General features: G+C 35.4%; 1 protein-coding gene across 1 annotated transcript; it reads right to left on the minus strand.

The window, feature by feature from the left end:
* Positions 1-15,827: 15,827 nt before the first annotated feature.
* On the minus strand, positions 15,828-20,202 carry LOC142549293 (plastidic ATP/ADP-transporter-like). Its single transcript, XM_075658158.1, has 5 exons — positions 18,983-20,202; positions 17,749-18,003; positions 17,123-17,266; positions 16,667-17,014; positions 15,828-16,396 (listed from the first exon to the last, which is right to left on the minus strand). Exons 1-5 carry the CDS (start codon positions 19,763-19,765, stop codon positions 16,073-16,075), a joined length of 1,854 nt encoding a protein of 617 aa, XP_075514273.1. The 5' UTR covers positions 19,766-20,202; the 3' UTR covers positions 15,828-16,072.
* Positions 20,203-27,913: the final 7,711 nt, after the last annotated feature.

The raw sequence follows: 27,913 nt of genomic DNA on the forward strand, positions 1-27,913 counted from the left end.
TAAAAACTTTGATAAGTTTGATTTTTGAATGAACACAAAGCAAAAGCTTTGAGAAGCTTTGAGAGAAAAACTCTAAACTTTGATAAAATATCAATGATAATCTGAATTGTGTTTAATTTTCGTCCAACACATGTTTATATATCAAAAAGATAACAATAATCTAGTTACCAAAAGAAATAAAACTCTAAGAAGGAAACAAATCCGCGCAGAAAAACACAGGACACGAACCCCGTGTAGACATCCGTGTACGGGTCCGTGTTCGCTCGAAAAAAATAAACTTTAGCCGGAAACAAGGGGCACGGACCCCGTGTCCACCTCCGTGCTTGGGTCCGTGTAGTCACGCAAATTCTCCATCTTTGGCTGAAAAGGGCACGGACCCCGTGTGCAGGTCCGTGTACATGTCCGTGTAGTCTCGGCCGTCTCTAACAATGCTTGAATGATAATCCTTTGGCTTCCGAACTCACTCCCATGCATCACAAACCTTTCGACACTTTGCTCCTTGCCCGTAAGCCCTCCTCGACTGCTCATAAACCCATTAACGGCTACCATGATCGCATCATCCTCCCCTTCTTGAAAAGGATTTGTCCTCAAATCTTTGCTACCTACACAAAAATGAAGCAATTTAGTAATAACAAGGATTATACGACCAACATGCTTACCTTTAAACTCAAGTCGATAGGTGCTATCGCCCACGTGCTCCATCAACGCTTTGAACTCCAACTCCAAGGTCGACTTCACTTTCAATTCACCAACCTCAACATATACCAAATAGTAAAAGACACCAAATGATAAAATATGATTAAGTATCACAAATATCAGATTCCCCCCCTTCTTAGACCTAGTTAACACAAAAATAAGATCCATACACGTGTACATCCACAGTTCACTAGGAATAAACTTTATCTCATGCAATGAATATAGAATGAAGAATTTATTTTCTTTAAACATATATCCATCATGAATCGAGGAATTATCATATTCTGTGATGGACCTTTCAAAATCACCACCAACCAAATATGACTCATCATGAACGAAACAATTATCATTCCCAACCATCAATCTCTCAAAACCTTCCCTAACCAAATATAAATCATGCAAATAGGACACATTAAATGTACTACCCATGTATTCATTTAACTCATCACATGAATTTAATTCTAATGCATACAAGTCATTGTCATGACAAAGTGTCAATTGGACAATCTTTGAACACTCAAAATCAATAACATTTGAATCTAATTCATGCAATACATCTCCATTCTCAATTCTATGACACTTAGGCAACAAGATTAAATCACATTCATATCTTCTAAACATCACATTTTCAACTTGTTCCCATAATTCTTGAAAACAAAACAACAATAAATTAAGGTAAGGAAGAAAGTCATACCTCATAGTTGTCGTGTGGCCAACTAACCTTACCTCATCGCGATGATACTTGTATCCTCGAGACTCAGACCTTTGGGTTCTCCCTTCTACAAGACTAACTCGTCTCCTTGGCATGACAGCTCCAAAATCCTGCAAATAAGAAATAGCAATGCTCGAGATTGAACCGGCTATATCATCACAATAAGAATAAACCACCTTGTACAAAGGTACATGAAATGGGTTATGCAAGAATAAACAACTCTCAACCTCACTCTTTTCACTCTTTTGGGCCTTCAAATTGTTTTTTTTTTTCTTTTTCTTTTTCTTTGGCCTCTTTTCCTCTCTCTTTTTTCTTTTCTTTGGTCATCTCACCATTTTGTTCACTTTTTTTTTTACCATATCTCTTTCTTTTTCTAAGGCCATCTCACTTTTTTGAACACTCATTTTTTTGGCCTCATCTCTTTTTCTTTTCTTTAATTGATCCTCAAATATTTGTTTTGGGGATAAGGGAAGTAATACAATCGGTTCTTTGTTTAGGAAAAATGAGTACCTATTCTTGAAACCGTCATGTGTCACTTTCCTATCATACTGTCAAGGTCTACCCAAGAAGATATGACAAGCATGCATTGGCACCACATCACACAATACCTCATCAACATATTTACCAATAGAAAAAGGCACCAAAACTTGCTTGTTCACTTTCACTTCTGCACATTCATTCAATCATTGTAGCCTATATGGTTGAGGATGTTTTAAAGTAGGCAAATTCAACTTCTCCACCATCTCACAACTAGCTACATTGGTACAACTACCTCCATCTATAATGACATTGCAAACCTTTTCGTTCACAAAGCATCTAGTATGAAACAAGTTCTCTCTTTGATTGTTTTCCACCTCCCTGGCTTGGGCACTCATTATACGCCTAGTCACCAAGGCTTCACCTACAACCGCCTCATATCCCTCAACAGGATCCTCCAATGCAGGCATCTCATCATCATCCTCACTTTGAGATTCATATTCACCATAGTCATTCAAAATCATCACCCTCTTATTAGGACATTCGCTAGCAATATGACACAACCCTTGACACCTAAAACACTTAGTGTCTCTAGAACGATTAAGAGGAGTTTCAGGTTTACCTTGCACTCCTTGTTTAGGTGTCTCATGCTTAAATTCGGCTTTGGGCTTGGCCAACACCGTGCTTTCTTCACGTGCAACGCTGTGTGATCGCCAAGAAGATGATGAACCCACATTTTGATTGGTGCGGCCAACTCCACGCCTTTTGAGTTGTTGCTCCACTTTTATGGCCATTTGCACCATCTCATCTAGATCCAAGTAGTGCCGTAGCTCCACTTGATCTTGGATTTCCCTGTTCAAACCACAAAGAAATCGTGCCATTGTCGCCTCATTATCCTCCTCGATATTTGCTCTAATCATGACTACTTCCATCTCCTTATAGTAGTCCTCAACACTCTTCAACCATTGCCTCAAAGTTTGTAGCATCTTAAACATCTCTCTATAATAGTGGTTGGGCACAAACCTCTTCCTCATGACCCTCTTCATCTCATCCCAAGATTCAATGGGTCTCTCATTATACCTCCTCCTAGTGGTCACTAATTGATCCCACCATATGAGAGCATAGTCTAAGAATTCAACCATCGCCAACCTAACCTTCTTTTGTTCGGAGTAGTGGTGGCACTCAAATACGAACTCTACCCTCTTTTCCCACTCTAGGTACGCCTCCGGGTCGGATTTCCCATGGAATAAAGGAATTTTCATCTTAATGCTACCCATGTTTCCATCTTCCCTATTCCCATCATATCTACCCCGTACGGCTTCTCTTTTTCCTCTCCCGAATCCTCTACCTCTTCCATTCCTACCCCAATTCTCATTTTGACTCTCCTCGTCTCCTCCCAAATCATACTCTTCCTCTTCTTCTCCTCTACCCAAGTCTTTATGCTTAGATTTACTGCCACTAGTACTAACCTCAATTTTATCCAACCTCTCATGTAGGGTCTCTAATTCATTCCTCATCATCTTACTAAAATGTCCAAACAACGCCTCCATTTGGACTTTAGACAACCCCGGGTTTGAACTATCTCCTACCTCCCTCTCCATTTAAATTTCAGTTTAGTACCTGCAAGAAAACGTTAGTAGAAAACAAGATATATTCCTCACCCAAAAGCTCACGGTCACTCCAAAGAAATTCACTCGTCTTCTCCCTGTTATTTTGTTTGCTCACAACAAATACTCACTAGTCACTTCCAAAAAAAAATAACACTCACACTCAAATGTTTCCACTCGAATTTGATGTTTCTCTCGAAAGTGTGCTCAAGCTTTGTATTCGTATATCAAACAATCAAGTTCAACTTGTGAACAAACGTGATTGACTCACTTGGACTGCGTAGACAAGTAATTTGAAGATAAATATTTTTTTTTTTTGACTGTGTGAGACACTTGTATATGACTCACAAGAAGGAATAGAACAAAATGTCAAAAAGAAATAAGGGTGAATTTTCGGATTTTTGGTATTTTTTTTTTTTTACTCTAAGGCTGAGTAAAAACTCGAAAATCCCAACAAAAATATCACCAAAATTTCAGAAACTGATGAAGAATGGTAGAACAAAATCAGATCCGAAAAAGGACGAAAACTTAACACAGATCTAAAGATTTAAGAACAAGATAAACTTACTTGAATTCAATGAACCTAAGCTCTGATACCAAATGATGTGAATCTTTGTACGAATAAAAGCAAACACGATTAAAATCGAATCGCGCCCTCAATTTAATGTCGAACAAAGAATCGTTGTTGTCCCGATCTTTTGAATCAAGTTTGAATGTGTGATATTCACCTCTAAATTATAAAAACTTAGCAATAACTATTCACGAGAATAAACAACCGAAATTATAACGAACCTTCAAAGAACAAACCCTTGACAATCCGCACAAGAACGATCGACAAACGCCACAAAGTTAAAAACTTTGATAAGTTTGATTTTTGAATGAACACAAAGCAAAAGCTTTGAGAAGCTTTGAGAGAAAAACTCTAAACTTTGATAAAATATCAATGATAATCTGAATTGTGTTTAATTTTCGTCCAACACATGTTTATATATCAAAAAGATAACAATAATCTAGTTACCAAAAGAAATAAAACTCTAAGAAGGAAACAAATCCGCGCAGAAAAACACAGGACACGGACCCCGTGTAGACATCCGTGTACGGGTCCGTGTTCGCTCGAAAAAAATAAACTTTAGCCGGAAACAAGGGGCACGGACCCCGTGTCCACCTCCGTGCTTGGGTCCGTGTAGTCACGCAAATTCTCCATTTTCGGCTGAAAAGGGCACGGACCCCGTGTGCAGGTCCATGTACACGTCCGTGTAGTCTCGGCCGTCTCTAACAATGCTTGAATGATAATCCTTTGGCTTCCGAACTCACTCCCATGCATCACGAACATTTCGGCACTTTGCTCCTTGCCCGTAAGCCCTCCTCGACTGCTCATAAACCCATTAACGGCTACCATGATCGCATCATTACCCTATTCAACTCTCGGTCGATACATAGCCTCATGCTTATGTCTTTCTTCTTCATGAAAAGCACTGGTGCGCCCCAAGGTGAGAAACTAGGGTGAATAAATTCCTTGTCAAGAAGCTCCTGAATCTATTGTTTAAGCTCTAACATCTCTGCTGGCACTAAACGATATGGTGTCTTGGAGATTGGCACAATACCTGGCATGAATCAATAGCAAACTCCACCTCTCTCTCTGGTGGAATACCAGTTACGTCGTGAGGGAATACATCAGGAAAGTCCCTGACAACTGGCACATCTGATAGCAATGAACTGGAAGCATCATGGGCTGAAATAATACTTGCCAAGAATGCCTGAAACCTCTTATGCATAAGCTTCCTTGCCTGAATGCAAGCTATCATACGAGGTAAGCTTCGCCATCTATCTGACTCGAATACGAACTGCTTCATGCCCAACTGCCTAACCAAAACCGAACTCAAATCGATCAAAAATTTGTTCTTCATCAACCGGCCCATACCCAGAATGATATCAAACTCTGGCATCGGTAGTACAATAAGATCAGCATACACTATATGGCCCTATAGTTCAAGATATATGTATCTGGCCACGCTAGAAGCTGATAATTCTTCCCCAGATGGGACTGTCACAGAGTAACTTACATCGAGTCCAATGGACTTGACACCCAGATAATTCGTAAAGGTCTCTGATATAAAGGAGTGAGTAGCCCCGGAATCTAACAAAGCCTTCGTGGCTACTCTCGATATGAAGATATTTCCTGGGACGATGTTAGCATAATATTTAAACTTACGATTCTCAAAAAGAAAGGAAAAAACTAAATTTAACCTCATGCACAGATTGAATCCACTATAAAAAAAATCCCAAAAATTCGAAATGCAGCAAGCTAGTATTCCCATAAAATTTTATAATTAAGCCTACTAACCACCCAAGATTTCGAAACATGCATAATAAGTTTTTTTTTTCCAATAGATAATGCAATGTTGAATTAATTTAATTATTTGTCGGCAGTGTAGTGTCTGGGTTCGCCTCCTCGGCATGCATGGCAAAGATTCTGCCCTGTGTTGACTGCTTCCATTGTGGACAATCTTTAAGCATGTGGTCACTGCCTCCACATTTGAAGCATTTTCCCGTACCCCATAAACATTGTCTCTCATGTCTGCGGCTGCACTTCAGGCACACCGGATAATCAGCAGGTTTCTGAGGACCTTCTTCTGATGAAGTGGACTCTTGCCTTTCAGCTGTCCCTGAAACGGTCTCTTACCCTGCTGCCCCTGAAATGATTTCTTGTTTTGCTTCTGGGAATGGTGTTGTTGGGGTGCCTGATAGGGCCTCTTGCCCTGCCTGTCATTCTCAATATCTTTCTAGTCATGTTCAGCCGCCAAGGCTCTAGATACAACAACAGCATAGGTAGTAGGAACATCCACTCGAACATCTCGGCGCAATATCGAGCGTAAACCATCAAGGAAGTGCCTCAACTTTTCTTTGGCATCGTTAGCTATCAAGGGCACAAAGTGACACCTCTACTCGAACTTCCTCACAAAGTCTGCCACACAGCGATCTCCCTGTCTCAAATTTATGAACTCCCTAGTCAATCGGGAGCGAATCTCCTCAGTAAAGTATTTGAAGTAAAACACCTTCTTGAAACCCTCCCAAGTAAGGGACTGCATATTCACTGCCATAGATGCATTCTCCCACCACAGTTCGGCATCTTCTGATAACAAATAAGCAGCACACCTGACCCTATCTGCATCCTCCGATTTCAAAAAGGTAAAGATCACATCAATGGACTTAATCCATCCTCAGCTACCAACGAGTCAGTCATCGCTGCAACTTCCTTGGGGTCCATCCTCTGGAAGCGCTCATACACTGCTCTGGCCTAGTCTTCATACCCGTGTTCATACCAGCATTATTCCTCGCAAACTATGTAAAAAATTGAGTCATTCCAGCAAGAATTTGTGCCTGTAAATCTGGTGGTGGATGTGGAGGAGTAACCCTCTCATCGCCACGAGCCTCACGGCCTTCCTCTCGAGCCTCACGGGCAGCCAAACGTCTAGGAGGCATACTGTTCCAAAATAAACCCAACACGTAACCAAAATGCATGAAATAATATTCATTTTATACACTAAATGTAAATCAAATCTTAAACATGCATATAACGAAATCACATTTTTTTATGCTCCCAAAATAAAAAAAATTAAAACTTGCAGACTTGAGGCGTGACTTCATGAGCTTCTCGTGACCGGTAATAGGCACAACCCTTCACAAGAACACCGCTTTGATACCAACTGTAACATCCCGTGCTAAAATAATTAATACTACTTTAAAATTTGCGAAAAAATTAAAATTTTCTTATTTAAATAGTGAACCCTCGCATTATAAATTAAATAAAATGTTTGACTAAATTCTTGAAATTAGTCCAAGTACGAAAATATTTCCAGGGCATAAAAATATCATTCATAACAACTGAAAAAGCATAATTTGAAAACGAGCATAAGAAAATACTTGGTTGCCAACAAAACGTGAATTAATAAAATCATAGTAAAAATGTTTAACGTGCATAAAATCATTTCATAATAATAGCGGTCCTCAGGTTTGCACTGCACACAGTCCGAGCAAGCTCACTGGTCAGCACCTCCTGCCTCCTCAAAAGCATCATCATCTGCATCGATCAAGTCTAGTGAGTTTAAAAACTCAACATGTATAAACCACAAATAGCAAGTAATACTTAATAAAATTCATGCATTCGAAAGTAGCGCGTACATAGTAAAAACTGAGCATACATAAGCATAGACGTGCCACAGATGCGTAAACATTTTCATGAAAGTGCTTTCATCATACATTATTTTGCGTAGAAATATGTTTCAAAGCAAGTGGCTCATAACATAAATCGTCTTATCAGACTAAACAACAGTACTGGGCTGCCAGGGATTACCACAGCCTTTTGACCGGATGTCCAATCCCACACACATAAATCCCCGGTCATACTTTATCCGGTGGAGAGGTCCCCGGTCATGCTTTACCGTTTTTCAATCCCATAATCATAAATCTCCAGTCATGCTTTACTGGGTGGCCACAAGACAAATCATATACCTCAAAAATGAAAATATTTTTGCACGTCGATCATACTTAAAAACGTGGTGGGCTTCGTTGGAATGACCTAGACATGCTGCTTCAACCTCAAAAATTAGTTAATTAAACATAGACCCAAAGATGCACTTGGACTCGTACGATTCCCGAATTAATTTAAATAGCTTACGACTTACCGAATGAATTGGGACTCGAAAAATACTTAGCCACCACCCTAACCTACTGTCCAAAAGCCTAAATTATCCCCGAACCATGACCAAGACCCAAAAAACAAAAATGTGACCAATAGCCTATCCACGAAACAACCCTCTTTAGTTGAGCTATGCAACATATACGCTTCTCACAGCACCGGACCCAAACCAGACACTAGACTCGACCCATAGACATCCCATGAGACATTGGTCCAGTCCTTTCCAAACCAGACCTGCAGCCCAAGCCTCAAAGAAGCCAAAACCATGACCAGCCCTTACCGCGCACCCAACTTGCACATGTGCATGTTTCTGGTTCCAGCCAATGAACCACCACTACAAGACTCATCCTATGACCCTTAGAGACTTCCTAAACGCCAAGAGCCCCAACCTAGCCCATGACTTGAAACCATAAGCTCGAACCCTACAACACCTACACGCATGAAAAAAAGAATCGCACATGCCCTATTAACTTCCAGCGGTTGTGCTGTCCCTCCAGGCCCTTTCTGTCCCTTACCAGATCACTTAACCATGTCTAAACACACTCCACATCATACCCAAACATAGCAGCAAAGATCCGGGAGATCCCAACGAAACCTGCAACCAAAATCTTGAGAAAACATGAAGAACATGCACAAATTTCCACAGGTTGAGCGGTTTTACGATAAAAATCATATCTCTCTTATTAATTATCAGAAAATTACGAATTTGCTATCAAATCGAAAATAACACATAGTGCTATAAATCATATTTTGAAAACATTTTCAGAAAACCAACCTATAAATCACAAAAATCGAAATAACAGAGGATGATGGGTTTTGTAACACAGAATTTTTCTCAGGTTGTGCGGTTTAACGATAAAAATCATATCTCCCTCCTTTCGAATCAGAAATTACGAATTTTCTATCGAAACAAAGATAACACAGAGGGCTACAAATCATATGTTGAAAAGGTTTCAAGAAAACAAACATATAAATCGCGAAAATAAAATAACAGAGGATGATGGGTTTTGTGACACAGAATTTTTCTCAGGTTGTGCGTTTTTACGATAAAAATCATATATCACTCGTTCTTTATCAAAAAATTACAAATTTTTCATTGAATTGAAGATAACACAGAGTGCTACAAATCATATGTTGAAAATATTTTCAGTAAACTAACCTATAAATCGCAAAAATCGAAATGACAGCAAATTGCGAGTTTTGTGACTCAAATGTTTCCAAAAATCGTTTAAACCATAATCCATCGAACTTGGCATATAAAAAACAAATTTTCATGCATAATATACATCAAAATACATAATATGATGAGGTCAATGCGTAAAAGAAAAGTTTATACATGCCTTTACGTTAAAACGCACGAAGTTATCGAATACCGACGCGGTGGATTACGAGGGATGACGGGAGACGCTTGCTGCACGTTTTCTTGCTAGATAAAGAATGTGAATATTCAGAAATTTGCAAGGAAGAGGTTGAGATGGTGGCATCTGAAAGAAGAGCTTAGAACGCTAGTTTTCTACCTCCAAATTGTAACGTGTATGTGTGTTTGCGTTGTGTGTGTGCGCGCGTGAGTTGGGGTTTAGATTAGGGTTAAAAAATATTCCTAATTAAAAAATTAGTGGTAAAATATTACTAATCTAATTATTTAAATGCACTCAAAAATTTGATAAAATAGTTAAGTACCAAATTTTCAAGATTAAAATTTCAAAATTTCGAAAATAGCTCAAAGTAGTATTTAAAATCCTATTTTAACTTAAACACTAATTAAATACATTAATTAAAGCATAAAATTTATTATAAAATATTTTACACACAATTTAAGGATTAAATCCCCAAATTTTCAAATTTTACATTTTAAAAGCTTAAAATCTTGTAAATCGTCTAATATTTTAAATTGAGCTTTAAAATGCTAAAATTCATAAATCATTTAAATTAACAAATTTTCTTGGCTTAAAATAAAAATATAACATTTTATTAAATCATCTACATCGTCTCCGGTCTCTTTTCCCCGATCTCGCATCGAATATTCTTCTGAAAAGTTAAAACTCGAGAAAACATTTTAATTTGCATAAAAATAAACATATAAACATTTAGCATCAATTAAATCATGTAACATGCACCATTTAACTCTTTTTAAATTAATTAAATATGTTAACAAATTAAATCATGCATGTGGTTTACGTGTATTGGTTTTCGGGCACTGCAAAAACACTTATAAAGTGAATTGTAATGATAATAATCTTGTTACTCCTACATGTTTTGTTGCATTGCATGTAAATAAGAACTTACTTCGGCATAAACAGCTCAATCACTTAAATTTTAAATCTATTGTCAATCTAAGTAAGAAAAATATTGTCTTGGGGTTACCTAACATTGATTTTATCAAAGATAAAGTTTATTACGCATGGCAGTTAACTAAACATGTCAAATGAACATTCAAGAACAAAATAAGTGCCTCGATGGCTCAATGTCTTGAACTTTTACACATTGATCTATTTGGTTCTATACCCGTGACAAGTCTAGGGGGAAACAAATACACCATGATGATTATTGATGACTTTTCAATATTTACATGGGTGATCTTCCTGAGTTCTAAATATCATACCGCTGCCCAACTAATCAAGATTTTAAGAAGCTTCCAGACTGAGAGAACTGATGTAGTGGATATGATCAGGAGTGACAAAGACAATGAGTTTACCTACGGACTCTTTTCAACATATCTAGAAGATAATAACATTAAGCATGATCTTTCAGCCGCAAGATCATCTCAACAAAATAGTGTTGCTGAGAGAAAAAAACAGAACACTCAAAGAAGCGACTCGAAGATGCTAGCAGAATTTGGTATCTCTCAAAAGTTTTAGGGAGAAGCTTTCAACACCACATGCTATACTCATAAGAAATCAATTATTAATCAAAATCATGGAAAGACTCCCTACGAGATATGGACAAGCAAACAACTAGAAATATCATATTTTCGCATATTTTAATGTAAGTATTTCACTAAAACACATATAATCTCTTTTGATGTTAAATCTAATGCTTGTGTGTTATTAGTATATTCTTCAGCTAAAGTTATAGAGTTTACATTTATATAACTCTAACTGTTGAAGAATCTGTTCATGTGGTTTTTCATGAATCTTCTATCTGTCATGATAATAGTAGTAGCAATATACATTATTTGAGCAATAAATTAGATGCTACTAATCTTGATTCTATCAGTAATCATGAGATAGGTCTAAGAAGAACGGTTGGAATCACTCTTGAAGCAAGTCCACCTGACAATGAAGAAACTAATCAAAATCAGACTGCTGAAGAAGTCGAGCCAGTGATTGATCACCAGCCCGAAATACATCAAGAGGAGGTTGAAGATGAAACTAATGAAGATTCAACAATTCAACAGCTAGATACAAATCCATTTGGACCAAATATCCGGTGGAATAAGAATCATCTACTTGAGCTAGTCATCGGTAATTTGACCGCTCCTCTTATAACTAGAAAACAAATTATAGATGAATTTATGTATGCTGCATTTGTTTCACAACTTGAACCAAAGAAAATTAATTAAACCTTAGGTGATTCAAACAAGATATATACCATACAAGAAGAACTTAATCAATTTAAAAGGAGTAAGATTTGGCATCTAGTTCCCCTACCGCCAATCTACATGCTACAGGAGCTAGATGGTATTTAGGAATAAAAATGATGAGAGTAGATCAATAGTAAGAAATAAAGCTAGATTAGTTGCACAAAGATATAGACATGAAGAAAGAATAAATTTTGATGAATCATTTGGTCCTGTAGCTATAGTTAAATTCATTACAATATTTCTTGCCTATGTTGCCTTTAAATACTTTAAGGTTTATCAAATGAGTTTGATTGATGAAGAAGTTTATGTTGAAAAAGCTGTTGGATTTGTTAGTCACGTCATAAGATGTGTTTATAAACTTGAGAATGTATTATATGGTTTAAAACAAGCTCCTCGTGCATAGTATGACACATTATCTAAATTATGGTTTGACCATTATTTTATGACTAGAATGGTTGATAAAACCCTATTCAAATTTTTTAAGGGTGATAATGCTTTACTTGTTCAAATATATGTGGATGAAATAATTTTTGGTTCAACTAATCCAAAACTTTGTGAAAAGTTTTCCAAGATAATGCATGAAAAGTTTGAAGTGAAAATGGTAGGAAAACTCAGATTCTTCCTTGAGTTACAAGTCAAACAACTCAAAAATGACATCTTCATCAGCCAGACCAAATATACGAAAGATCTACTCAAAAATTTAGCATAGAGAAATGTGCAGTTGTCCATGTCCCAATGAGCTCATCGATCAAACTAAACAAAGAGACGAAGGGGAAATATCAGTGGACATCACTGTGTACAGAAGCTTGATTCGTTCAGTACTTTTATATCTGACCACCAACCGGCTAAAAATTATGTTTGTAGTCTCTTTATGTTCACGTTTTCCAGCTAATTTAAAACAATATCATTACACTGCAAATAAACACATATTTAAATATCTCAAAGGAACTCGTGGATCTTTGATATCCCAAATACTCAAGTTTTAACCTCATTGACTATTCAGACACAGATTGCGCATGTTTCAAGATCAACCGGAAAGTACCAGTGGATCATGTCAATTCTTGGGAGATAGACTGATCTATTGGTTCGACAAAAAGCAGACCTCAATTGTTACATCAACGGCTGAAGCAGAATATCTAGTTGTTGGGAGTAATTGTGCATAACTTCTCTGGATTCAGCAACAATTAAGAGGTTATGAAATTCTAGCCGCTAAGTCCCCAATTTTCTGTGATAATATCGATGCAATAGTAATCACTACAATCATGTTCTTCATTCTCAAACAAATCATATTGATATAAGACTTCATTTTATTTGAGATCACGTGATAAGAAAGACATCTGGCTATAGTAGATCTCAATTGATCAACAAGCCGCTGACATTTTCACTAAGCCTTTACCAGACCCTAAATTTTCTTGCTTATGTAACAATCTTGATTTAGTTAATTTAAATTAATGCATATATTTAAAGGGGCAAAAGTCGAGCCGATAAAACAATTAATCAAACTAGTATACATTTTTGACTGCAGCTGTTAGAAGTTGTAAAAGTTGGATTTTATCATATGCTTTGAATAGCTTTTCCTAAGGAATATTAATCATTTGAACATTCTCATTATTTCTGAATTTTCTTATCTTCAATTATTGTTTTGACATTTTTTATCAATTATTCTTACGCGGATATATGAACGGTCTAAAATCACTTTTTGACATTTCAAATTTGCAAACATTAACAAATGACATACAGACGCGTGAAGTGTCATTTCTATCAAATCGGATGGTATATATGATTCATATTCATCAACTTCATTCATTTTCGACTACTTGCATATTCAATTTCCTTGCTGTCTTGCTTTCTCGTCTCCCATGTTTTCTAACCGGTAAAACATATCAAGTCAAGCCATTTTATTTAGTCAAGCTTCAAGATGACTTTGAACTCTGCAGACACACTTACTATTAACTTTGCATCTATGCTGGCCATGAAGGATGAAGCCATAGTGAAAATATCCAGAATTCTTGAAGCATCGGGGCTCAGCAAGTTTCTCAGATGTGGTTTTCATTTCTCTGAAACATCTCTGAACGATATTTTTGAGACTACTAAGATGGAGCATGAAACCACTGCCAGGAGTGGGATAATGCTATGAGTAATGACGCATGTGGAAAGTCCGTGAGGGAAAAGGCCTTAAAAGGAAGCCCAAAATCGGGATAGCTCATGATCATTATAATAAAAGGTGCATGGTGAAAATGTTCAGAATTCTTGAAGCATCGGTGCTCAGCAAGTTTCTCATATGTGGTTTCCATTTCTCTGAAACATCTCTAAACGAGCTTTTTGATACTGCTAAGATGGAGCGAAAGAGACCACTGCCAGGGGTGAGATAATGCTACGGGTAATGGCGTATGTGGAAAGCCCGTGAGAGAAAAGGTCCTAAAAGAGAGCCCAAGGTCAGGATAGCACATGGTCATTACATGAGGGTTCTTAATATTCAGAGTTGTAAAGTGATCGGTAAGAACTTCATTTAAGTAGTGAAAAGTTATAACCGAAGTGGGTTATAACAAAGTTGTAAAATCAATGTCTTTTAGTGGAAACCTTCCTAAGTGGAAAATTTTGTGACGTAGGAATTTTATTTTCGAACATCCATAAAAGTACTTTTGTTATTTTATCACCTTACATTCTCTCAAATTTTATTTCGAGCTTTTTCTTATCAAATGATCAAACATAGTTCATCACTAGTCAAATCAGATCGTTTCGCGCATATTCATTTTTAGTGGCCCTATAAGTCTAAATATTTAAGAATATTTTTAACAACATGAAAACTTGTGAAGAATGGTTCATAGTTTAGAAAAGTTTTTAGAATTTATTCATCACTCCTCTAAACTTTAATCTAATCCCAAAAAATTTAATATTAATATCAATGATTTATAACATTTTAAATTTATGTTACATTTCATTGAGTTTTTTATCTAAATTATTCTTATAGATTTTAAGATGTTTTTCGGGTTATCTTTTATTTATTATTATAAATTAATTAATAATAATAACTAATACAATTTTAAATTTTATGGTGAGATAGCATCTTGATTTCTCGTCTTTATTATTTTTAATTAATTTAATTAAAAATGTTTCGTATTAACGTTATGTTACATTTCATTAAAAAAATTTATCTTAAATTATTGATTTTCAGAAATTTCTCTGATTATCTTGTCTTTACTATTGTTAAATAATTAATTTAATTAATATTAACAACTAATAAAAAATTTAAGTGTCAATAAAACAGATTAAATATTAACAAATAATATATTTAAAATAAATAAATGTATACAAATTAATTACTCATAAACTATTCTGATTGATTTCAAGAGATTTTTTGAATTATCTTTTTGTCTTTATTATTGTTAAATAATTAATTTAATTAATATTAATAACTAATAAAATTTTATGTGTAAAAAGTCAATGAAATATATTAAATATGATAAATAAATAAATGTACACAAATTAATTACTCGTGGACCTAAGATGAATCGAAAAACCTAAAAAAAACTTAAAAATGCCAACAACAAAAAAAGGATGTATTTGAACAATTCAAGTGAGACTTTATATATACTAGTACATCTATGCATGCTGCATAATATTTTTTATAATTCATTTGATTTATATTTAAATGAAGATCAAAATATAATTATAAGAAATAATGACATATTACACTTTAATTTTGATATATAAATTAAAAAATAAATTGAAAAATAAAAGAATAAAAAAATGACCTCAGTAAGTATTAAACCTATAACCTAAACCCCAAAAAACAATGATTCTATCCACTGAACTACATATAACTTGCGTTAAAATTTTAACATTTTATTAATATATATAATTATTAAAAAAGACTATGACACCAAAGATAGTTATTCTAAGTATCTCAAACTTAATAAAATAGTATATATATATATATATATATATATATATATATATATATATATATATATATATATAAACACACATAGATAAATCAAACTCTTTTAACACATAAATTAAGTACGGATATGATTGAAAAGTCCTGGGATATGTAGTTTCATATGATATTTCAATTCCTAATTAACGCATATATAATATTGACAAGTATTGTTAAATTTTAAATAACTTAGTGCGCACATATTTCATTTATCTACACATATAACATAATAGTATATTTGAGAAACAGATGAAAAAACTAATAATCTACGGCTACATTAACTCCAGCTGATCTAGGAAACATTGGTAAACATGTTATATTTTCTTACGACGTGGAGTCGAGGCTTTGGAAACTTGTCTCAGTCGCCTCCAGTCGAGTTTAGCCTTGATCGACTAGCAAGAGGGCTATTGCCACTTTCATCCGAAGATACAACCAGGATCTTCATGGATGCTCGTTCCATTTCCTTTTCGAGATCTTCTTCTCGTCTCAATGCAGTGAACTGGCCATCTAAAGATTTGGCCGCTCCTAACCACGCGAGAACAATTACAAGAAGTATACCTCCAAGATAGGGAGTCGAATTTGCAAGTGATCCGAAGGTTAAAATCATAAACTGTTGAATTAGAGCTCCCCCCGACTTCCCTAAAGGATTGCATACCACGTCGATTGCTGCTTTGCCTTTAACCTGACACATGAAAGTAGTATCTATTATTAGCGTTCAGAGGAAAAAAACACACACAGAGAACATATTCTTGAATCAGATCTGACATCATAAGAGATCACAAAGAGTTCTAGCCCTCTGAATGTTTGTGTCGTCGATGTAGAACTTCGTGGTCAAGCCACGTAAATCTTGTATGAAGTTGTGTTCTCTATTAACGATATTGCTTTAGGTAATAACGAATATAATTCAGCAGATTAGCATTGACATGAAAGTTAGGTGTTGAACGACTCAAACCTTGGTGTCCTCGTCTAAAGGAATGTAAGCCATTTCTTTGCACGGATCGAATAAGCTGTACTTTGCGCTCTTGCTAAAAATGTTCTGCATTGCACCGACATACACAGCTGCTAAAAGTGGGGTCATCCCGAATTTGACGAGAGTCGGGGCAAGAGGATCACCGAACAAAATCAAAGAAAAGAACCCAACTCCAGTTAAAAGCAAGACAGTCGGTGTAATCGTAGCCGCCACTCCCCAACCATGTTTGTTAAAAATCCATTGGCTCAATAGCATCATAGTGAAAGTTGCTATTCCAGTCGCAGTCGAGAAGTCACCCATAAAGGAAGAATATTCATTTGGTGTGGGGAACTGTGAAGTTTGGGGAGGCAAAAGAATTAATTTAACAAGCTAAATGTGGTGTCGTTTTAATGCTGGCAAAAGCAGTTGGATATGAAGTTATGAACAAATTATTTTTACCTGAGCTTTGAGTTTCGATTTCCATGTAACCTCGACAAGATTGATGCTAATACCGTATGCCACCACTAGAGTAGCTAGATCTCGAATGTATCTGGAAGACACCAAGAACTTTAAGCTCTCCATTGTTCCCATTCTTGGCTTCTCCTGGCACAGGAAAAATAATTTCTTTCAACAGAAATTAACGCAGGAACTTCATCGCCTGGTAAACAAGATCAATCCTATATTTTTATTAAAAAAAATTGAAATTATTCCACATAATGTTTAGAATTTTTAAATTTCAAAATGGTATCATTATCACAAGATATTTTTATGGTACATAACACTTGCAAATAAAAAATATTTACTTTAGACTACAAAAGAAAACGATACATTTCCAGAAAATCCCAAAACAAAACGTACATAGCATTGTTTCTGGGATGGTCATAGTGAATATATACATACTAGGATGAGCCTTGTTCCATGGCATGACAGCAGTTTATGAGCAACGATATGATATAAGAAAATAAGAAATCGGATTATGTTCTTTCTAGTTACTACAGTAAACGATTGAAAAATGCTGGCATAATCTACCGCACAAAAAATTTACAGTGGCTAATAAAACATAAACAAATAGAATTCCAGATTACCTTCTTTTTCTGACTGCGTGTGGGAAGAGCAACACTATTATTGAGCCACCAATAGAGGAAACATATTGCAAACCCCATGAGCACCACAATGCTCATCATCGCCTTCAGGGAGACAGCCCAACCATCAACCCCGGGGCCAAGATTTTCTCTTAATTTAGAGAAATATTTAACAGTGCGCCCAGAAAAAACGAGGGCTACATTTGCACCAAGTCCAAAAAGTGGATAAAATTTCTTGGCTTCCTCGACGGTTGTAATCTGCAAGAAAAAAATATGAAGCAGTTGTTATTTGATCTGGTATTCTGTATTTCAAGCCCAACAAGTAATTGCAGCACACGCGACCGATGGGCTAAACCACCAAAAGCTTCCAATCCACCATTGAATGTGATTTCCCTTTTTGACTCTTTTATATAAAAACCTTCGAAAACGGCATGTTATCATTAAAAAAGGACAATACATAGGAGTAAGGTTTTAGCAAAAAATTATGTTCTTCATCTGATAAGCTACTATATAGTTTATTAAGACATCCACAAATATTTTCTTCATTTAACAGCCGTCCAGTTTGGTGTATCTAGAAATCCACAACCATAAAAGATACGCTCCTAATAAATTCGTTGCCTTGAACTCTTATTAGACTAGAGTCGATGAGTCAATAAGAATTGTGATTAACTAGTGATTAGTTAAATTTATGTATTTCATCATGATCAATGCAAGTGATTTTGCACACAGAAATGATTATTTTTCAGTCGGTGAGAGATGAACCTGTCACCTGTTTTCCCCAACTATCAATTAAACTAATGGTAGGAATAACTTTCTAGTTTCAACAAATTTCAATCCAGTCCAAAAAACACATGCACACCAGCTGAGTCGAGCACTGTTAGCACTCTACTCGAGATCGACTGAAAAAATTCAATACTTGAGCGAGCTTCAAGTCAATAAATTTGATTTTCTCCAGCATCAATAATGAAAGGGTGGTCTTCGATTTGTATAAATTAGTGGTTAAAATATAATTAAGGAAAATAATTTTTTTTAAAAATTATTATTCCATCTTTAGGACTCATAGCCAACTCGAGAAGATGATTGAGCTGCCAGCAAGTCAGTTCGCTTGCACACAAAAGATCAACAAGAAGGGATTAGATTATTTCTAATAAAAAAGCAAGAATCTCAAATTACTAATAGTAACTAAAGCATCTTATAAACTATTCAAAAAAGAATGTACTAAAAATGTGGTCTTCACCTGATTAGCAAAACCCCAAAACAGAACAGAGATAACCACGCTTCCCCAAAGTTCAGCCATGACATAAAACAAACAGAAACTCCAAATCCTCAGAATTGCAAGAGGCCCGAGAAATCTTGGACCCAGAATGTTGAGGAGATTATCTGCAAGAGCTGTTGGGTGGACGTACTGGCTGAAAGGATATAACACAAATCCAAATGCCCCAAAAAAGGCTATAAATGGAAGAATGACGCTGTAAAAAAGAGCTTTTTTCGACAAAACATCAGCCAACTTGGTGTACAAGAGCATGAACCCAACAGCCATGGGCAAATTCACCCATGTTTTCAAGAAAGGTATGATTTCAGCGCTAGATCCTTTGGCTGTTACCACCAAGACATCCTTCGTATCCCTTAGGATCGTGTAATTAAATAAAATACAAAAAAACATCATCCCAAGTGGAATAATTTTCTTTAGAGTCGCCAACTCAACACCCATAAACTTGGGTGAGTCTTTCTCTCCATACAAGGGTTGCCCATTAGCTGATCCCGCTGCAGCCTCAGCTCTGCATGTATGAACAATTCTCTTGTTTTTTCCAAGTAATACTAGCGGTTCTGTGACAAATCCTTGGGACTTTGAGAACCCATTGAAAAATGAAGACGACCCATTAATTTTCCTTGGATTTGACAAGCACTTTGCAGGGTTGAATCTATACCTTAAACCCTGTGATGGCTGGGGAAGAAAGCCTTTGGTCGTGGGGCTTGAAGGTAAAGAAAGGAGCCCTTTTGATTGTAGAATAGCTTGCATTCTCCACCCCTTTTTCTCTACTTATTTCAGCTCAAATTTCGCCAAATAAACTCGTAAAGATTAGATTTTTTTATAATTAAACCCAACAGAAAATGGATGGGCAAGACAGAGATAAGGTATGGTGACGGAGAAGGAGACAGATGTTTTCGCTGTGAGATTTTAAGGTAAATCAACAATCTTGTATAAATCCAAGAACGAGAGCGTAATCTTCGTAGCAGAGATTTGCAGGAGCGATTTATGATTCAGTACACCGAGCATAAGAAGAAGAATCAAAATTCTCAAACTTGATCGAGTACAAACATAAAAATCAAGACAAATATCAAATCTTGCGATGAAATGCAAAGGAAACGGGGAAGACAAAGGAGTAGCAATCAAAATTGGATCCTCAATTGGATTCAACTCAAAAGTGCAAGAAAATCGTGTCAAGAAAGTGCACGTGGTGCCGAAGCTCCACCAAATCTTTGCTCAATCTTAAATATTATATTATATTATATTATATTAATAAATTCATGTGGTAGTATTTCAGCCTGCTTAACGGTTCAGTCGACCCTACCCCTGCGGGCAGTACCCGCAGACGTCGATCCAACGGCTCGGATTTTTTCGAGTCAATTTTTTTTTTTTTACAGGGAGGTGGGCCCGGATCACTCATGTGGAGTGATCCGGGCCGTTCATTGCCCGTGCAGGCAGTCAGGTTGAAACAAACCATGCTTAACCGAGTGACAGTGTTTAAGGCGTTTATGAGTGAATTTTCATGAATTTATGTTTCTGAGGTGGACCGCAGTAAAATCATTTGTTGTTTAATTATTTTGTTATATCTTTAAAAAATCCTTTTATGTTTTGTAAAAGTTCCAAATAAAAACCTTATATTCATTATTATTCTGAAATTTAAATGTTTCTTTTTCTTAACTCAGTTTGAGTTAAAAATAGTATATAGACTGAAAACCAATAAATTTCATGTATATGAAAGCCAGTAAGAAAATTTTGATAAAACAATATCAAATATCAGATTCAATTTTATTCCAAAACTCATATAATAACAATGATAGTCTTTTCAAATAGTCTTATCAAATCCCAAATTGTAATGCAAGATTGCATTTTTAAAATAAAAAAAAGAGTTGTTGAAAAGAAATCTGTATTTAAGAATGGTTTTAAATTTAAGGAGATTAAATTTTATATAAAAAGAAATTTGTTTGATTAAATTATTATTTTTAACATATAATATCATGTATGAATAGTATTTGTCACACAAAACGAAAAAATTGTTGTCACGGCATTTGATCCACCTTACCAAATTAAAACCCCGTTTCACATGATTTGTGCCATTACAGATGGCAATCACAAAATTGCTTGTAAAGTACCCAAAAAAATAATATTTTTATTTAAAGACGAATTTTTAGGCTGTGTTTGGATTTGAAACGGTAGATTTCTAATATATAATTTTAAATTTTTTTTATTTGAATTGATGGACATCAAATTCGCTATACATCGAGTAAACCAATTATAATAGTAATAATAATATATTTCAAATAAACTCAAAATGTTTAAATGTTACATTTGAAATTCATTAGTCAAATTCTTCTCAAAATGATAAAATCACTCTTATCTATTTGAAATCTAAAATTTTCATATAAAATTTGTGTGAGACGGTTTCACCGGTCGTATTTTGTGAGACAAATATCTTATTTGGGTAAAAAAATATTATATTTTATGTTAAGAGTATTATTTTTATTGTGAATATCGGTATGGTTGACTCGTCTCACATATAAAGATTCGTGAGACCCGTCTCACAAGAGACTTACTCTATTTTAAAATAAAAATTTTTTTTATCTCTGTAAAGCTTAAATATAACGGGAAAAATGAAAATAATAATAATAACAAAAAAAATGTGTGATATCACGAGAAACGTTTGAGGTGTTCACGATATTCATGTAGAAATCAATTTGAAGAAGACAACCGAGTAGTTTCCAAGTCCAACCATACGACACCTGTGAAGTTTCACGGAAGCCAAACCCAATTAACTCCACATGCTTTTTCTTTACAAAATTTATCCCTCTGTCCAGGTTGAGTTCTTGGATTTGAAGACGAATTTAAAAAGCAGCTATAAACGTTTTACATCTAATCATTTCGGACAACACTTACACCCTCTGTCTTGTTACCATCATTGCTTCTTCTCATAGAAAAGAAGTTCACGACCAATTAATCATATGAAAAATATTAAGGCTAAAAACATCATTAAAAGATAAATCATTTCAATTGATATCGCACCCTACCTAGATATTTTTAGTCCAATACCATTTAATTTGGATTTGTGATTTGATTTTATGTTGGAAATAAAGGAAAGATTCCTGGTTTTGGGGTACCAGGTTTTTTAAAATGAATTTCACTTACTTATTGTGAAAAATTATGTTGGAGTATCGTTTTCCAGCGTCCATTCAAAACGTATCTTGAGCGTCGTATGGTTTTAAAACATTCGTAGAGATTTCGTGTTCTAAACAATGAACACTAAATTATTCCGAATTTTAAGCAAAGATATTACTTCTTGTATTTCTCTACGAACTATTTTCAGCCTTCTAATTAGGTCCACGATCAGAAGTTATGTTCCTCGTGTAGACTGCTATAGATATCTACACGAATTTGCGTCGAGATTGGATCGTAGGAATTTCAGAAAACGGCGCACAGTGAAAGAAGTGGCCGAAAAAATTTTCTTCAAAATTTAGGTAGTGGCCGAAAATTGCTTGAAGGAGAGAGAAGGAAGAAAAATTTGTGTAAAAGTTATGTTATTTCATATAACCTTTAATGAAATATTTATAAGTTTTGATTTTTGATCAAATCGAAAATCCTGCTTGAATCAGGACACTAAAATTTCATTATTTAAAATCTCTCGTGCATGTATTTTTTATTCTTATCATGCATAATTAAATCATTATCAACTTTTGATATTACAATCTGACCGTCGATCGAAGTTATGATGAGTTCATATTTAATAAATTTAGAATATTCTAATTAAGTAATAATATTGATAGTGGCCTACGTGTCGAGAGTATAAATCTAGTTCATAAAAAATTTCGAATGACAATTTTTCATTGATCAATTTTTTGCAACAGTAAATTTTGTAAATTCATTCACTAAAAGAGACCGTTCAACTTTACTCACTTAATTAATTATTAACCTAACTTCCACATCTTTCAGCATATAGAATCAACTTATAAACTCCTTTATAAATAATTTGTTTAATCTCAATCAAACTACAGTCGTCAAATTCAACTCCTTAAACTTGACTATCTCTACTGGAACACATAATACAATACTTGTCTGACCTTCAATGGTTCAAAGATACATATAGTCGTGGGTTCACACGTTCATATGATTCAGAATAACATTTATTCCTATTTGGGTTTCCCTAATTGACCACATTTTTTCACCAACCTCTTGATCAAAAACACCAGAACTAAAGTTTGATTGTACCTATTAAATCATGATAAGATTTCTAGTGATATCACCCCATGTTTTCCTAGGTATCATTGAGAGTGCCTACGAGAAGATTAAGTTATGGTTAGTGGACAATACGGTCCATTAAACTCATATATTCAGATCGAACTTGCAACCATTGGTATATCGAGAGTTGCAAATGACTTCGATAACGATGTGATATATCTTTGAGTAATAATAGTGACACGTATGTCCAACTAAGAAAACGCATTTCCCTAATGCAGATTTCTTACTCTTGACAGAGACTCCTTGTACTATTAACTCATCAGGTCACATAAAATATCTTCACCCATAGGCGAGCATTGAATCTCCTACTACAATGCATTGGCTCCTATGTATTTTTAAACTACACCCAACCTCATTACCTAATGACCCTCAATAGAGTCGGTAACGGATCAAAATGCATGTTGGTACATAGAGTCTCTATGCTCTCCTAGGTTAAATGACTAATGATGTACAACCATACCCACAGACTATTCCACTTGATAAGTGATAACCACTTGGAGAGTCTAAGTTGATGGTAGGCTGGGGACCAGTAGGTGGCGGACCACCTGCACCAGAAAGATGTGAATTATTATCTCCCTGGATCCGAGAAGTTTCTTGATTCGTTCTCCTAGTATGTGCCATACCATGTCTTATAACTCTATTTTCCCACATACGGCGCCAATGATGCGATCCGGGTAAAATAGATGAGCCGGGTCTTCCCGGATCTGCTATCAAAATAGTGAAGGAAATGAGAGCAAAATGTGTTTGAACAAGAAGCTTTTCTCCCCGAGTGGTTGGAATGATATGCAGTCAAGAAGATAGTCACGTGAATGGGCGTCGGAAGGATATCCGGCGTGGTCACTCCGATGCTTAAGTCAGTGAATGATTCAAGTAAGGAACCATTAACCAGGTGATCGTTGTGATATTGGTGTAAGAGTATAGGCAATAAATGAGTAATAAATATGTGTATTCAATATCTGAATAAATAGTAAATGTAAAGAGAGAACCTGATATTTATAGTAGGGGATGTGACGATGATCTCGTTCTTTGTGATGCCTACTAATTATAGTAGGGCGGCTGATTATACCCTACATTCTGACATATCAAATCTCCTACTAGTCACATCCAGCCTACCTGATTTTGTCAACCACTTGGATTGATGTCAAAGATGGGACAGTCACCCACACCCTATCTTATTAGTATACTCGAGTGTGGCGCTCATATCGAAGTATCCCAGGTGGTAAACTTCTCAGGAGATGGCTCGAGAGCCCGGGCTTCCAATACCCCAGGGAGAAGACGTCTCGAAAGTTCAATGACCCGGCCTTCTGATGAACTTTTGCCATAGATTCTCCCTGGCGAGCTATTCATCCAGTGTCCCGGGTCATCCGAGACATCATCCATCATCAATATATAAACTTTAAACTGATTTACTGTATTAACAAACGGTATTCCTTCGCGTCAAATTTTGGAAGCATCTTGAAATTCCTCTTTCGTAGTGAAACTCTCGTTTGTAGGTCCACTTTATTTTTTTCTGTGCATATGATGACAAACTTGCGAAACATGTAGTAAATATATGGTTCGACATGCAAATTTTCGGAAATACGTAAAAATGTAGCTTCGAGAAACACCCTATCGGCAATGTAGCTTCGAGAACAATCAGAGTACTTTTAATCCTATCGGCAAAGGACCATTCACCCACGTAGGTAGAAATGTTTAAATAATTGTTTCATCATATATATAATAATTTATACTTTAATAAACTGCTCGAGGGCACACATTGTCACGCGTAGAACAGTATATTTTGTTTTTGTTTTTTTTTTTTTATTATTATGATTCAATAGGATTGTTGGGAACCCCACACGTTACTAGCCCTCTGTCGTAAACGTGGATAGTCATTACAAAAATTTTAAATTCAAATATTTATATGTAACTGTTGCACGAAATAATTTCACAGGAGCATCTACATTGGTGTATTAATAAGTAATTATTAACACCAATTAATATTTATGTCGGCATAGAAATTCAACTGAATTAATCTTGTTAATTCACATAACTTTTTCTTTTAAAAAAAGACGAAAGATCATCTGAAAACACGCGTCAGACACACATATTTCTATGGACTACATACACATACATCCATGATTTTTTAAAAAAACTTTTTATTTCTCCATTTAAAAAAGTGTACTTTATTATGAAAAGAGCCGATATTTAGTTTTGTAAAAAAATATAAAAGGTTACCAATGGCTGGACGGAGCCGTTGCATTTCAACCAAAAAAAATATTTTTTTAAAAAAGTCAAACGATTAGAAATATATTTAATTAATATAAAATAAAAAAAAATAAATGTACAGTGAAACTCATAAATAATGAAAGTTGTTATCAAATGAATGTGAGTGTGTGTTAACAATGAGAAAATGTTAATATAATGATTATGTGGCTCGTGGACCCCACACTTTTCAAAAAAATGGAAGGTTAATAACATAAATTAATGAATACGGATGTGGATGCCCTAAGCCGTGCTTTTAACTCGATTTATGGAAATTTTTACTTTTTTATTTTTAATATATCATTTTTCACTACAAAAAATATTATTTTTCATTGTTAGTTATATTATAAAAATTATTGACACATATTCTAATTTGAGTAAAATTTATTAATTTTATATCAAAAATATTAATTTTTACTGTAAATATAATTCTAATCAATATTCTCGCGGATGATTACACATGAAACTTTTTATATGATATTAAAATCAGTCATATTAAATTAATTCTTTCATTTCAAAAATATAACTCTTATTGATAAATACGTTGTTATTGCCTAAAAAGTAATATTTTTCATATGTAACTAAATAACAAATTCATTTTATAAAATTGATTTGTGAAACCGTCACATAAAAATTATTATTTTTTATATTAAAAATATTAGTTTTCACTATAAATATGAACCTGATCAACGGTCTCACAAATGACTGTGCATGAAACTTTTTAAATGATATTAAAATCAATCGTGTTAAATTATTTTTTTCATTAAAAAAAATCACGATTATTGCTGAAATTCAAATGAATTAGTTCATTCAAGTCAACCAAATTAAATCTAGTAAGTCTCTTGTGATCCGTGAGACGTTTGACTATACTCATATTTACAACAAAAAATAATACTTTTGACATAAAAATAAAAATTTTCACAAGTAACTCAAATAAAAGATTCATTTCACAAAGTTTAATTATGAGATCATCTTATAAAAAGTATTAATTTTTATATCAAAAATATTAATGTTCGATAAATATATCAACATTATACTTTTTAAATGATATTGAAATTAATCATATTAAATAAAAAAAATATCACAATTATTGAAAAATACGTTGCCATTGGAGGCGTGATTCTAAAATTCGAATGTATTAATTTCATTCAAGTCGGCCAAATTAAATCTGATAGGTCTTTTTTTAAACTGTCTCGTATATATATTTATTCATGAGATAGATCAATGATACCCCCATAAGGATTCGGGTCATTAATGACCCAGGTACCATCGAGAACCCGAGTACCACGAGGATTCCCGAGTGATCACCAAGCAGCCCAGTCTCCCACTCAATCTCCCGGACACTTCTCCTCTTCCCGGGCCCTCATGCAAGTATCCGGGTAACCAACTACCTGGTCACCTCGAGAAATGAACCACACTCGAGTATGATTGATACAGATAGTCTAATCTGTCAGAACAACTTGGGCTTGGAGTGTCCTAGAAGCCATCAGAAGCTACAAGTATGGGCAGCCGACTTTAAATGGCAGGTATTAATGTCATTGAAGGATTCGGAAATCTTTGAACTCTAAGCATTACATATATTTTCTCTCAAATATTGCTTGTGTTCATCTTCAATCTGCTGACTTTAGCATCGGAGTGGCTACGTCGGACACCCCTCCGGCGCCCATTCACGAGTTCCTTTGATTGTTTGCAGGTGTTATCATAGTCATTATCCTCATTCAAAGTTCCCAAACATTACAAATTGTTGATCTGATCCGTTGGAGCTTCTTGCCCGGCTCACCCATTTCAGCGAGGTCACATCATTGGCGCCGTCTGTGGGAAACTTGAGTTAAAGACGTTGATATGGCTCGTACAAGAAGAAGCAACCAAGATAATTCTCGCGCCCAGGATGATGGAGGGCAGACTTAAATACAAGTTGGTGTTAATAACACTGGACCAAATCTCATTACTTTGACCCCGGAAGAATTGCAAAAGATTGTATCTGATGCCATAAAGCAAGCTATGGCCAGGAAAGAAGTTTCTCATCATATTACACCACCCGGGGATAGACAGGAGCATGAGCACGAGCAGGAGATGAGGGAGGAGGAGCTGAGAGGAGAAGATGAGGAATCCAGCACCGGATCCAAATCTCCTACCGTGGCGATAGAGTTATTGGAATTGAGGCAGAAGATGAAGGTGCTGGAAGGACAGTTGGAGAATCGGGGCACTTCTCGGGCAGTCACCAGGGGATGCCCGTTTGCTGAGATCATTGTCCGGGAACCTCTTCCCACCGAGAACCTCTTCCCGGGAATTTTAAATCAGCCAAAATAAAGGATTATGATGGCAACGCAGACCCTGAGGAACACTTGGCCAGATTTGAGAACATGGCCATGTTGCACTGCTACACTAATAGAATCAGGTGTAAGGTGT

Source organism: Primulina tabacum, chromosome 6 (assembly GCF_025594145.1).
Source record: "Primulina tabacum isolate GXHZ01 chromosome 6, ASM2559414v2, whole genome shotgun sequence".
Lineage (NCBI taxonomy): Eukaryota > Viridiplantae > Streptophyta > Magnoliopsida > Lamiales > Gesneriaceae > Primulina > Primulina tabacum.